Source organism: Barbatula barbatula (assembly GCF_947034865.1).
Source record: "Barbatula barbatula genome assembly, chromosome: 8".
NCBI classification, from domain to species: Eukaryota; Metazoa; Chordata; class Actinopteri; order Cypriniformes; family Nemacheilidae; genus Barbatula; species Barbatula barbatula.
The window spans coordinates 8959645-8972001 of record NC_136771.1 but is presented as its reverse complement, the minus strand read 5'-3'; the positions used below and the strand labels follow the sequence as shown (position 1 = coordinate 8972001).

The 12357-nt window shown below is 36.1% G+C and overlaps 2 protein-coding genes across 3 annotated transcripts; both read left to right on the top strand.

The window, feature by feature from the left end:
- Window positions 1–886: 886 nt before the first annotated feature.
- On the top strand, window positions 887–6292 carry odam (odontogenic, ameloblast associated). 2 transcript variants are annotated; one of them, XM_079462947.1, is made up of 6 exons: window positions 887–1063; window positions 1690–1747; window positions 4004–4306; window positions 4432–4749; window positions 4827–5108; window positions 5201–6292. In XM_079462947.1, the coding sequence occupies exons 2-6, from the start codon at window positions 1696–1698 to the stop codon at window positions 5506–5508; spliced, it is 1263 nt and encodes a 420-aa protein (XP_079319073.1). In that variant the 5' UTR covers window positions 887–1063; window positions 1690–1695; the 3' UTR covers window positions 5509–6292. The 2 variants fall into 2 exon arrangements, with proteins under 2 accessions (XP_079319073.1, XP_079319074.1); XM_079462948.1 differs by having other exon boundaries at window positions 911–1063; window positions 4827–5080; window positions 5201–6272.
- A 528-nt stretch (window positions 6293–6820) lies between these two features.
- On the top strand, window positions 6821–8557 carry scpp9 (secretory calcium-binding phosphoprotein 9). The gene is made up of 9 exons (XM_079462949.1): window positions 6821–6943; window positions 7123–7198; window positions 7384–7521; window positions 7592–7711; window positions 7800–7865; window positions 7940–7990; window positions 8084–8134; window positions 8211–8285; window positions 8385–8557. The coding sequence occupies exons 3-8, from the start codon at window positions 7453–7455 to the stop codon at window positions 8256–8258; spliced, it is 405 nt and encodes a 134-aa protein (XP_079319075.1). The 5' UTR covers window positions 6821–6943; window positions 7123–7198; window positions 7384–7452; the 3' UTR covers window positions 8259–8285; window positions 8385–8557.
- The last annotated feature ends 3800 nt before the right edge of the window (window positions 8558–12357 follow it).

Sequence of the window (12357 nt, the reverse complement as noted above, 5' to 3'; positions counted from 1 at the left end):
GGTCTTCACAACGAGCAAGATCAGTTCAATATCAGTGGTTCAAAGATTTTAACTGGCTGACATTTTGTGACACGAGCGGAAAACTGTACTTGTTTTGTGGGTGTGAGTGTGTGTCTGTGCGGCTCTGCACATCAATCTGATAATAATGTCTTGACTTGTGATGATAATGACTATGATGTTGATTTAGATTCAAGGCAGCAAGATGAAGTGTGGTTGTGGACTGGATGTACTTATTGTGTTTGCTATAGTTTTATCTGTGCGTTTATGTGTAAATAGGCCTGTTGTGTGTGAATGTAAGTGGGATCAGAGGGGTTAATCTGAGGAAACGTGTGTGCGTGTTCATCATGTGTGTACTGTAGATGTGACTGTGTGGTGTCGGAATAAAATAAAGTGCTCCGCAACGTTATTTAATATATCAGTAATATTGTCTGTTTCAATGCATTTGCGCCCCACCCCCTCCGCGTGACTTGAAATTATGGCCCCCCCTTGTTCAGATGCGTTCCGCGGTCCATGGTCTGCCTGATGAGAGAAGGGCTGCCAGTGATGGTTGTAGAGAAAGACTGATGGGGCAAGCTGATTTTTGATAACAAATAAACAGACAGAGTTATATTTTTTGTAGCCTTACATTTTTTCTTTTTCCTTCAGTTTAATGACATTATTTGACTGTAGGCTTTAGCTGCTTGCTGTAGAGAAAGCACACTATTAAATAGCGTTGAAACAACAGGTCCGTGTCTGTTTTTCTTGCATCTTTTTCCAGTTGTTGGGTTTTCAGGTTAAATTTTAAACTGAACTTTTCAGCTATATTTATTTTCGTGCAGAGGTAGAGTCTTTATCTTCTTTGCATTATTATGCACAGTCTATGATATGACACATATGCCCTTTTTAGGAGTGGGCGTAAATGCTATCCTCCAGGAAGGAAAACAACTTCTTTAAACTGCGGAAATACAAACAAATCGAACATCTAACTTAGCAGAATTAGTAAACATTGTGATATATGTTTTGAAAGAAGACTACGTCGGATTTGACATCCACTGGGAAATCTAAAAACGTGCAAGGAAATCAGGTAACGTAAATGATGTGTGTGTGCAACGGAGGCCATATAATGAAGAGCAGAGGCTAGAGATTGCGGTTTTGACCGCTGGTCTCCCACTGGTCACACGTGCTTGTCTACAATTAAACTTAAAGACACGAATATCCACCGATTTGCGTTAGAAACAGCAATGAGTAACGATAAATATGAATACTTTTTTCTACATATGAGGGAAGCTATATAAGTTGACTCGCTTAAAATTAAACTTTGAAATAAATCAAAGTTAGTCGGGAGATCATAGAGTGAGTGAGCGATTAACAACCAGACAAAAACCACACAGCTGGCCACTTCACGTTACGTAAAGAACACATATTTAAAGACGGGGGTAATTATGTTGATATAAAATGAATTTCGTTTTTCTACATTCTTTGACATCTGCCAAGTAGGCTACACAAGTGGTCTGCACATAAGCATGACACAGTGAGTCACACTTGTCTTTTGCTTATGTTTAAATAACAATGCAAAATGGTTTAAAAATGATATATTCAAAAGAAACATGATTCGAATCTTATGAGGAAAACGGAAACAGTCCTGTGTAATTCACATGTCATGTCATGTATTTATTTAGTTTGTTGTTTATTCATGTTTTTATTTTATAGGCCACTATGGTTTCATCTAGGACCATTCTGAAGGCTTTCCCATTTATATTCATCTTAGGTAAGATCCTGATATCTATATTCATTTTGAATGTATGGGGTTATATTGTGATGACCCTCTTTTAGCTTATCTGTCATGATTCTGCCTTCTCTTGTCTTGATTTTCTGGTCTAGGGGCAGAGTCATGACAGATCCACGTGTTTTATGTGGAGAGAAACATATTATTGTCAATCAGAACATAATATGCGTTCTCTCCTGTCTCGTCATTTGGCCCCGCCCCTCTCGTTTCTAGTATAGCTTTCCTCCTGTGTCTTATTACCAGGGTTCTAAATTAACTTTTTTGATCACCAGCCAATGTGGCTGGTAACTTTCTAAAGTTACCAGCCAATCAGAATTTCCACTAGCCAATTTTTTTCGGGTGAAAATATGAGTAACACTGAATGCATTTGATCATTTTATTAACAATTTTGGCATGAAAAATACATATAAAGTACAATACATACAACAAAATATACACAGAAAGTGCATACATTTCAAGTTTGGGATTTATCTACAGTATCTATCTTTATATCTATCTACAGTATCTATCTTTCTATCTGTCTTTATATCTGTCTTTATATCTATCTACAGTATCTATCTTTATATCTTTCTATCTATCTTTCTGTCTTTATATCTGTCTATATCTATCTACAGTATCTATCTTTATATCTTTCTATCTGTCTTTATATCTATCTACAGTATCTATCTTTATATCTTTCTATCTGTCTATATCTATCTACAGTATCTATCTTTATATCTATCTACAGTATCTATCTTTCTATCTGTCTTTATATCTATCTACAGTATCTATCTTTATATCTTTCTATCTATCTTTCTGTCTTTATATCTGTCTATATCTATCTACAGTATCTATCTTTATATCTTTCTATCTGTCTTTATATCTATCTACAGTATCTATCTTTATATCTTTCTATCTATCTTTCTGTCTTTATATCTGTCTATATCTATCTACAGTATCTATCTTTATATCTTTCTATCTGTCTTTATATCTATCTACAGTATCTATCTTTATATCTTTCTATCTGTCTATATCTATCTACAGTATCTATCTTTATATCTTTCTATCTATCTTTCTATCTGTCTTTATATATATCTGCAGTTTTAATCCTTAGGCTCTCCTGATGACTTCGGGCACTCTCATGGTCCTTTACTGCCTCGACTTTAAAATTAGTAGTTCCTACCACGAAATTGTTCGTTTTGTTTTTTTCTTTCGCGTACATGCGGCAATCCTGACAAAACATGACGACATTTTCGTGATCAAACACAAGCCATTCACGACCCGTCAGCCATTTGGCATTAAATTTTATTTTCTTCGTTTCTCTGTTGATATCCTCATCCCCTGCCTCGTTCCTCTTCTCGCCCCCAGAAGTCTGTCCCAACCACCGCCTCATTTAGTTTAGCTAATCTTAACTTTATACTTTACTTTGCTAGCTAGCTAGCTAGCTATCTAGCTAAACTCCGTCTTATTTCAGTCTGCTCCCTGCTCTGGCTCCGTTCGTTTCCATGGTTTCTCGCGCTGGTTTCACTACAAACTGCGCGCAGCCAATGGGCGTATGAAACGTCACCACGTAGCAATACGAAACAGTGTTCTTGGGAAATGTAGGAAGTACTGTCAGGTGGATAAATGCATAGGATAAATGACCGAGAACAGAGCCTTATGTATCATGCATGTAATGCCTCATGCATCACCGGCCAAACTGGCTAGTAAGTTTTTATTAACACCCGCCAAAATGAATTTTTACCCGCATTTGGCGGGTTGGCGGGTGTTAATTTAGAACCCTGCTTATTACCCATACCTGCCCATCGTTATCTCCTTTGTTAGTTTCCCTATATATATACCCATTTGTTTATTGTCTTGTTGCTCGTTGGTTGTATATGTTGCCTGTTCTTGTAAATCTTGTACCTCGTGGAAACTGTTTGCTCTATCCCTACGCTGTGTCCCAGCGGTAGTATCCTGTTCTTGTTACCCTCTGTGAGTTTTCATTCTTGTTTTTTGCTGTCTTTGTTATCCCCTGGATTTTACCCCCTCGTGGGTTTTTGTTTTTTTCATTAAAATCCGTGTTACCCCTTATTGCTGCCTGCGCTTGGGTTCTTCACTACCTGTTCCGTGACATTATCACTGGTATAATAGTCTATCATTAAAAGCAATTACAAAAAGTTACAATAAAAATGTTAACGTTGCTGAAAAGTCTTCACTGTTATTAACAAATCATTGATCTAAAATGACTTTTAAATGCAATTCTTTCTTATCTGCTAGTACCCGCTCTGTCTGCAATATCGAAACCTGTTGTGGTGAATCTGAGGGAGACCGCCGTTCTCATCTGTAACTCAACATGTAACAGGGAACTCTCATGGAGATTCAAAACTAACAATGACAATCTGAAGGTTTTAAATTGTGTCCAAGGTAACTGTTCAGAGGGAGACGGCTTTAAGAAAAGAGCAAAGATTGGCCATGGACATGCATCTCTGACCTTACTCCCCGCTCTGTACAATGATGAAGGCTGGTATGAGGCACACTGTGATTCAAAGATTCTCTGTACTGTCCACTTGGATGTTTTGGGTTGGTCCTTACTTATTTAATCCTTTGTTCTGTATAATGCAAAATGTACATAGATGAATGAATATGCAACCATGTCAACCCACTGTAATACATGATTCTCTGTTTTGTGCCTCTCCAATGTTTAGTACCCACTACTGTGAACGCCTCAGTCCAACAAAACGTCACATTACCCTGCTATGCACGGACAGAGAAACAAATTGCTGATGATGCCGTGAACATCCTCTGGAAAAAGGACGGCAAATTATTTTTAGAAGTCAAAAACGGACATACAAGCTATGGTTCGGGTTTTACACAGAGGGCCTCGGTTTCATTGAATCATTACAGGGATGGAGATCTTTCTCTTTCCATATCCAGGGTCACTCCATCAGACAGTGGATTATACCAGTGCTACTACGAAACAGAGGAACCGGGGCATCCTGGTGCTGTGACACTCACTGTTACAGGTTCATAGATATTCCTTCGTACATAGTTTTTCCTCAATTACAACTTTAATTACAACTTAAATTCTTATTTTTTCAAGCTCATCGAAGCACCACTGAAGGACAGATGGGTGATGATCTAATTCTTGATCTGTTCAGCTTGGAGGCAGTGGCAATAACTTTCAGCAATTCTGAGGGCGTTGGCATGCTGGTCTGCAGTGTTGATGGAATCAACTCCATATGTGACCCCAAATATAAACACAGAGTGGGTGTTGTAAATGCCTCTCTTGTGCTGAAGGGATTATCATCCTCAGATAGTGGAACATTTACTGTGAAAGATAACATGGGTGATATCGTGAGTGTCTGCATTTTAACTGTGAAAGGTACATTTTCCGAAGTTTGATTGTTGTTTTTTATCATTTGGAATTGGTCAGAAATTGAATTTCTAAAAAAAATATATTTGTGTTGTCTACAGGAGTGCCCCAAAGACATCACTGGATAGCATTACTCATTTTTTTCATTCTATCCACTATTTTAATTGGCCTGATCCTGTGTCAACTTCATAAAGAAGCACAGCAACGGCAAGAACGGGTTAACAATCGGCTCACTACTGTGGAAATAGAAACAACACCATTGACAAAAAATATCGGATTGTCACAGGAAGAAACAAGACATGGTGTTCCTGAGCCACCTGATGTCCCTCACACACCTGTAGAAGAGACCAGTCCTGAGATTGTGATGCCTACTGACAAGCAGGACACTTCAGTGCAAGGATTTAACTGACTTCTTCTTTAGAATAAATGGATCGGTTTACTTTTCTCAGTAAAGGGCACTTTTTTAATGCTACAATGCTTGGTGGCAATAATTTGGTGGAGAGATTTTTAGCTTAGGACTGCTAGATGTAGCTTTAGTGAGATGTTTTCATGCTGAGACATGTTTCCATGATGGCAAAAGCAGAAATTCAAGTAAGGTAGGCCCAAACTAAAAACTTGTTTGTTCTGTGGTACTTTTTAACTTTTAAGCTTTAGACTCTGTTATTTTACTTCTGCACTTTTTATATTTTTTACGGGTGATTTATGTTATTTATTCTGCTTTTAATGTATTTAATTTATCCTACATTTAACATCATGGCTTGTTTCTCCTTTCAACATTTCATATCCGCCATATTTTGTCAACTGTCGTAGTGTTTAAAAGGCTGGGAGGGGTGGAGTGAGCGGTTGGTTGCAATTTGCTGCCGTAGAAAAAACATTAGTAATGTGTATCCTTGAAACAAAACAATGGCACTGACATATTTTAAGATATTTCAGGGCAAGTTATTTTCAGTTAAGACAGCTCGAAATTCATTTTAGTCTGGGACTAATCTGAAGCCTTTTCTGTGAAACCAGAAACCAGAATAAGTCTGTCTTACTTATTCCTTGCAATACTGTCAGTGTTTTCATTGACTAGAGACCATCAAGTTACATTAACATATCTCAGTAACCACTTCTGGTTTTAATTTTAAACATCACAGTGTTACAAATAATAGCTGCTTTTTATGAAAATAAAATTATTACAAAACAACACGTGCAGCAACGTTTTAATCTCTTTCATGTATGTAGGGCATACAGTTCTAAATAATTTTTATTATAAAGCAGTAGATAATATACAAGGTATACAAAAATAACCTGTAACAAACCCTTAAACTGATTATTACAATGTAAAAAGTTTTTTTTACCAGTTTGTCTTTACCGATGTCTCAAATTTGAAATATTTGTAGACCTCTGTATCACAACCTTTTTGTTTGTAATACAGTTTAGTTTTACTATAGTCTAATGTTAAAACAATGCAACGTTATAGGTTTGAAATGGACAATGCAAATGCATACACCGATTTTTATTTCATACAATTAGAATGCAAATTTAGTTTAAGAGGAGCACAATGGTCATAATTATGAATGTGCTGTCATGCCATTGACCGTGAGTGTGCACATGATGATGTCATGGACTAGACAATTAAACCAGCACAAATTTGGCCAACATAATCCCTGTGGTAGACTTAAAATACCTAAATAACAAAACCATAACCATCAGTACAACTACTGTGTCCTAAAAAATAGCTTAACATATGGATTTGTACTGGCCTGTCATTGGCTGAACAAGATCACACAACTCCATAAAGAGCTTTTGAGAGGCAGAGGAGAAGAGATCGCTGCCACTGTAAAGACTGAAGCAAGAAACAGGTGGGTTCCAGCAACATTTCTGAATTCAGTTTAAAAGAAGAGTGTGTGTCAAGGGTTATATGGAGACAGACATCTAATAGATTTTGGGAAAGGGGGCCATGAGGACTTGAGAAACCCTAATATATCCCATTGTATGTGTTTTGTATGCCTAATATATTCTACATGTACGTTTTGTTCAGATTGAAAAATGAAGCTATTTCTTATAACCCTTTTGTTTATGACGACAATTGCTCAGGTATGTATTAATTCCATTATGTTTCATCACCTGCTACTTTGAATCTATTGCTCAATTCTGATCTGAGCTGAGTTTTATTAATTTGTATTATTTTATTAATTTAGATTACTTCAGACAAGGTAAGATCTTTTCCTTATATAATTCATTGTCATTGTCAACAAATGAATTGTGTCATTGATTTACTTTAAGCTGAACTGGTTTTCAGAAACTTCGTCTGATCAATGGTCTGAACGGTGGTCTGCTTACTGGTGCAAATGGAGTTAACCCTGTTCTGATGGGGGGTCTGAACACACCTCTGCTTCCAGGTGGTCCTGCTGTTTTAGGACAGCCACCATTAACACAGGTAAGACTTCTCGAATTATTCTTGTCTGTGGCACTTCTCAATAAAGCTAATGTTATTTTGAATCTGACAGCTTGGGCCTGCTGCTCCGCTCCCCTCATATGTACTTCAGCCGTTGCCGGTTGGAGGAGTTCCCTTTGGCCCGCCCAACGTTGGACCTCAGTTCGCTTCCCCTTACTTTCCTCCTAACTTGGTAGCAGTACAATGCATACTATATATTCACACCTTAATGAATCTCAGTTGGGATGTTTGTTAATGTGTTTCTGTTCTGTAATAATCAGGGGCTGCCGTACTACTTTGGTGGACCCCCAAATCAACCTATAATTCCTCAACAACAACAAGTTGGGGTATAAAGTTATGTTGTTTTATTTATATTTAGTCCTTTTGATCAACTGTGTGATTCATTTATGAATGTTTTTAGGCTGGGCAGAATCCTGGAAATACTCAGGTGTCATCACTGAACAGATTTAAGGTAATTTTGTGTATAGACTATAACACGAATTATAGAAACATAAACTATTAAACCTTTAGATTGCATTCTGACTGTTCTTTTTATTTTTCCCAGCGTTCCTTCTTCAGAAGAACCACTGCAAGACCCCCTGTCTCAGTCACCCAGGTGAATCTGAATCTTTCTGAAATCAAACAAATGCAACTTTGACTGTAATTCTGACTCTGTCATTTGAATACTACAGATGTCAGCTCCGGTGAACCCTACTGTGCCTAGAAATACTGTTGGGTAACTCTGAGTTCAGGTTTGAATAACCAAGGTATGTTTCATACATCAAAAATCACATTTTACAGAGACTTGAATAATAATATGAATACTCTTCCTGTATGTAATGTAACTTTTTTTGTTCTGTTGACAGACACTTTCAGGAGATCTCTTCTCGGCAACCTTAGTTTAAAAGATAAATGAAAAACTAAAATTAACATATTAAAAGAGCCTTCTGTATTCAAGTATACTCCTCTCTAAACGCTTAACATTTCTAATGAATGTCTATATAGAATTGTCCATGTGAAATAAACAGATTTTTTGATGAAAATGTGACTCTCATTATTGGCTCTTTTTTACCATGGATGTTTGCTGCTTGTATTATGGTTAATGTCAAAACAACTATGCTGTACATTTCTAATGCAATGTTAAAGAAAACAGTATGCGATGCCTCAAGAAATCTAAAATTGATAGAAAAACAGATAGTAACTGTATATAGTGTATAGGCCATTAAATTATTAACCTACACCAATTATAAACTTCTAAAATAATGTAATAAATGTCTCTGCCTCAATAAAATGTATTTCTGGTTTTGTATAGTAGAAGTATTTAAGGACAGTCAAAGGCTACACAAACCCCCAAAACCTCACACAGACTGTTATCTCTGTATCTGTTCTGCCCCCAATTACTCTATTTTTTACAAAAAAAAGAAAATACATAAAATCTTGTCACTATAATTATTTTATATAGGAGGTTGTAGATATGTTGAAGTAAGTGGCGTTGCTAGGCCCTTTTTAGGGGAGCTAAAGCCCTCCTTAAATTCTAGTTTAGCCCCCCTAAAGTTTTGTGAGTAATTATTTAATCTGTACAATAATTACAGAGATTCAAAGTCCCCTTTAAAACTCTTTTTATAAAAAATGCATTCTTACCACAGAGTGAAGTGAACGTTATAAGCAGAGTACAAGGTGTGCGCATTAACATGACATCTGCATCTTTGCCATTCTTAGTTATAAATGCAGCTTACATAATATGATGCGGGAGCGATACCAGACCCTTTCCCATCCACTGCAAAAACGTTTTGTCTGTGTTCACCCTTCGTCACACTGTTAACTTTGTTAACATTACCCCCAGCAAAATGAAAGCATTTCACAGCAATGACGGCATACTGTAGAAAACAGTCATGATGATATTGTAGCGCACAGAAATGTGTCATTCTGATGATGTGCTGTTTTATTTTTCTGCACATAGTTATAGAGAGCGGTCAGTAGTTTGAGAGCCCCGGAAAGACAACAGATAGAGCTACTGTAGTTCAACCTCGTGCGGCTGCTGTGTTATGCATTGTTCTGGGTTCAAAGAAAACAAAAGTTTACCTAGAAGCTCTTTGTCGTTTTTCAGATGCGTCAGTGTTTTTATTATTAATTTAAAATATTTTGTGGATGTAATAGATGATTCTGGTTGTTAACATGTGATGACTACATGACATGATTAAACATTGAGCAATACTTCTTCAGCATTTCTTTCTCTTAGTTTACGTTGACTTAAGTATTTACTAATGCGTTTTTTAAATCAAAAGATGTGTCTTGTATTTACTCATTCACAATGTGTTAACATGAACTAATGATGAACAATTACATTTGTTTATGTAAGTCAACACATTTTCTATGGGACCTTATTAAGTGTTATCCATTAAACATATTACATTTTTGTAAACAGCATAAGAAAGGTGATTTAGCTGTGCATTAATATTACCAGTTAAACAGTTTTCCTTGTATTTGCACACCATGCAGCCCATTTTTTCATTTCGAAATAAAAGTATTTAAAAACCAAAAGGTAATCACATATTTCTTAAAGAGAATGATTTAATTTTTTACTTTGTCAGCCAAACCATAATTTGGATGTTTATGTCACAAGACAAACACCTCTTTAGTTTGCTGCAAAGCTCCAGAACACTCTGTGGTTTTTGGAGAGAATATGTTGCCACAAATGACACAAATCCTCAGATATCCAAATATGTTCAGGATGAGTTATTGTGCTGTGGGCATTTGGGTCGAGTATAGTTTTTTACATTTTAATTTTACACTTTGATGGTGAAATTTTGCTGAATTTTACCATTGTTTTGTTCCTGATATATTATGATCACTGGTCTTTAATGTGCTTTAAGATCGATTATTATATTGCCATCTACTGGCATGGTCGAAGACTTTTGAGCATACAAAAGAGCATATAAAACATTTCAGCCTAATTCCTCTGTCTGGAATATTCAGCCTGTGTAATCACTGAAAGGTCATACACATAAACAGCATTATCATTATATTTAAAGAGAATGATTCAATCTGTTTACCTTGCATTTAACTCAGACTATAATTTGTCTCTACATCACAGAAGATGTATTGGCCCAACAATTCTACTTACATATACGCTAACAGTAACTTTATTTTTATAAAGACAAATTCAATTGTAACAATCATGTGTTATTATGCATTCACATATTATAATATGTTTAAAACTTTGGTTATTTAAAGATTTAGATTTAAATTTGGTGGATTTATACAGCATGTTATGTTAAGCTGTACCTTAATGACTTCATAAATTGATTTTGAGAATTAAGTTATTATGAACAGTCACCAAAGAATTTGTTTAAAAACAACCATTATAATCATTATCATGGATCAAAATAAAGTCAAGACTGTGCTTATTTATAACATTTTACATCACCTCAGAATAGCATCAGCACAGAAAAACTCACCACTTCACAAAGCGTGTGTCATCAAACACACAAATAAACAAAGACATTAATAAGACCGATAAACAGCTCAGGTTTTAAAGTCTTTGGCTGTAATGATATATTGGATGTGCATGGGCAATTTGAGACACATGACATAGTAACAACACTTAACCGTACATTATAAATGGGCTTGTCCGGGTTTAAAAGCAAAGAGCATAAGACCATGAAAGCTATTTAGGAGTATTCCTAAAGATTTTGTTTCTCAGTTTTTACAAGTGAATAGTATCCTTCATGAGTTTTCACTCATAGCTTAGGAAGATGAAAATTCAAGTCATCCTTTACTTGGCCGGTGTCCTCAGTTTTTGCTCTTGTGTTCCTGTAAGTGTTCATCTTCTAAATAACTATACGATGTTTTACCTGTATTGAACATCTATTAACAAATTGCAAATGCTTGCATTTCTCAGGTCTACCAGCCTCAAATCAGAATATTCACAAGTAATAGTAATGAGGTATTTTTGTTTTTAAATGACATGACATACTTTCATTTTAACAAAGCAACATCTACAGTAAAGTGTTCTTTCTAGATTTTGCGTCTCAATGGACTCAATGGACTCAATGAACTCACTCTGGCAGGTGTTGGTTTGGGTCAAGCACAGGTACATTAACATCCTACAGTATATAACCTGAAATAGTAATGAAATTCAGTAAATTATAGTCTATATTGAATTGTGGCATGTTGCTTATAAAATTAAATGTGTTTATTAATCTATTAACGTGTTTATTTTATATAGAAATGTAATATATTTATTGGATAATTTATTTGCATAATAGCTGTAATTTGCTCTTGTTTACTTTCTTTCTCTTATAGGGTCCATCGTTTCTCTCTCCCTTCATGATTCAACAGCAGCTGCCGCAGGTGCTCAACTTTAACCCCTCAGTGCCTGGTCCCTTCTTACCCCCACAAATAAACCAGCTGAATCCAGCCCAGTTCCCTCCGTTACAGCAGGAGCAGCCCATAAACCGCCTCGGTCCCAATAACCCACAGGTACACATTACTAGAGATGAACAGCTATGTTTGTATTGATATGTGGAATATCTGTTCTGCTGAATAAGAAACTGATCAATGCTAAAGTCACATTTTGTTTGTAGGCCTTTCCATACTTCCTGACTAATCTATATCCTTTGAGAAATACTCCTGTATGGCTGCCACCAAACCAGATCCCTGGTCCAAATATTCAACAGCAGGCTGTCAGTCCACCAATACAACCAGTCCAGGTACTGTGAAGACTTGGATACAGTTCTGTTTTTATTCACAAGCCTGAATATTGATCAAAATATCACATTTTCTTTGTTGTTACATTGAAAGCATCTGAGTAAAGATTGGGCTATTAATAAGATAAAC

What these genes read in the sequence shown, in the direction of transcription:
- odam (XM_079462947.1), top strand. Translation starts at nt 1,696, where the DNA reads ATGGTTTCATCTAGGACCATTCTGAAGGCTTTCCCATTTATATTCATC. An exon ending in TGTCCACTTGGATGTTTTGG is followed by an intron (nt 4,307 to 4,431) that starts GTTGGTCCTTAC and finishes TCCAATGTTTAG; the next exon opens with TACCCACTACTGTGAACGCC. An exon ending in TGTGACACTCACTGTTACAG is followed by an intron (nt 4,750 to 4,826) that starts GTTCATAGATAT and finishes TATTTTTTCAAG; the next exon opens with CTCATCGAAGCACCACTGAA.
- scpp9 (XM_079462949.1), top strand. Translation starts at nt 7,453, where the DNA reads ATGGGGGGTCTGAACACACCTCTGCTTCCAGGTGGTCCTGCTGTTTTA. An exon ending in CTTACTTTCCTCCTAACTTG is followed by an intron (nt 7,712 to 7,799) that starts GTAGCAGTACAA and finishes TGTAATAATCAG; the next exon opens with GGGCTGCCGTACTACTTTGG. An exon ending in CTCAACAACAACAAGTTGGG is followed by an intron (nt 7,866 to 7,939) that starts GTATAAAGTTAT and finishes GAATGTTTTTAG; the next exon opens with GCTGGGCAGAATCCTGGAAA.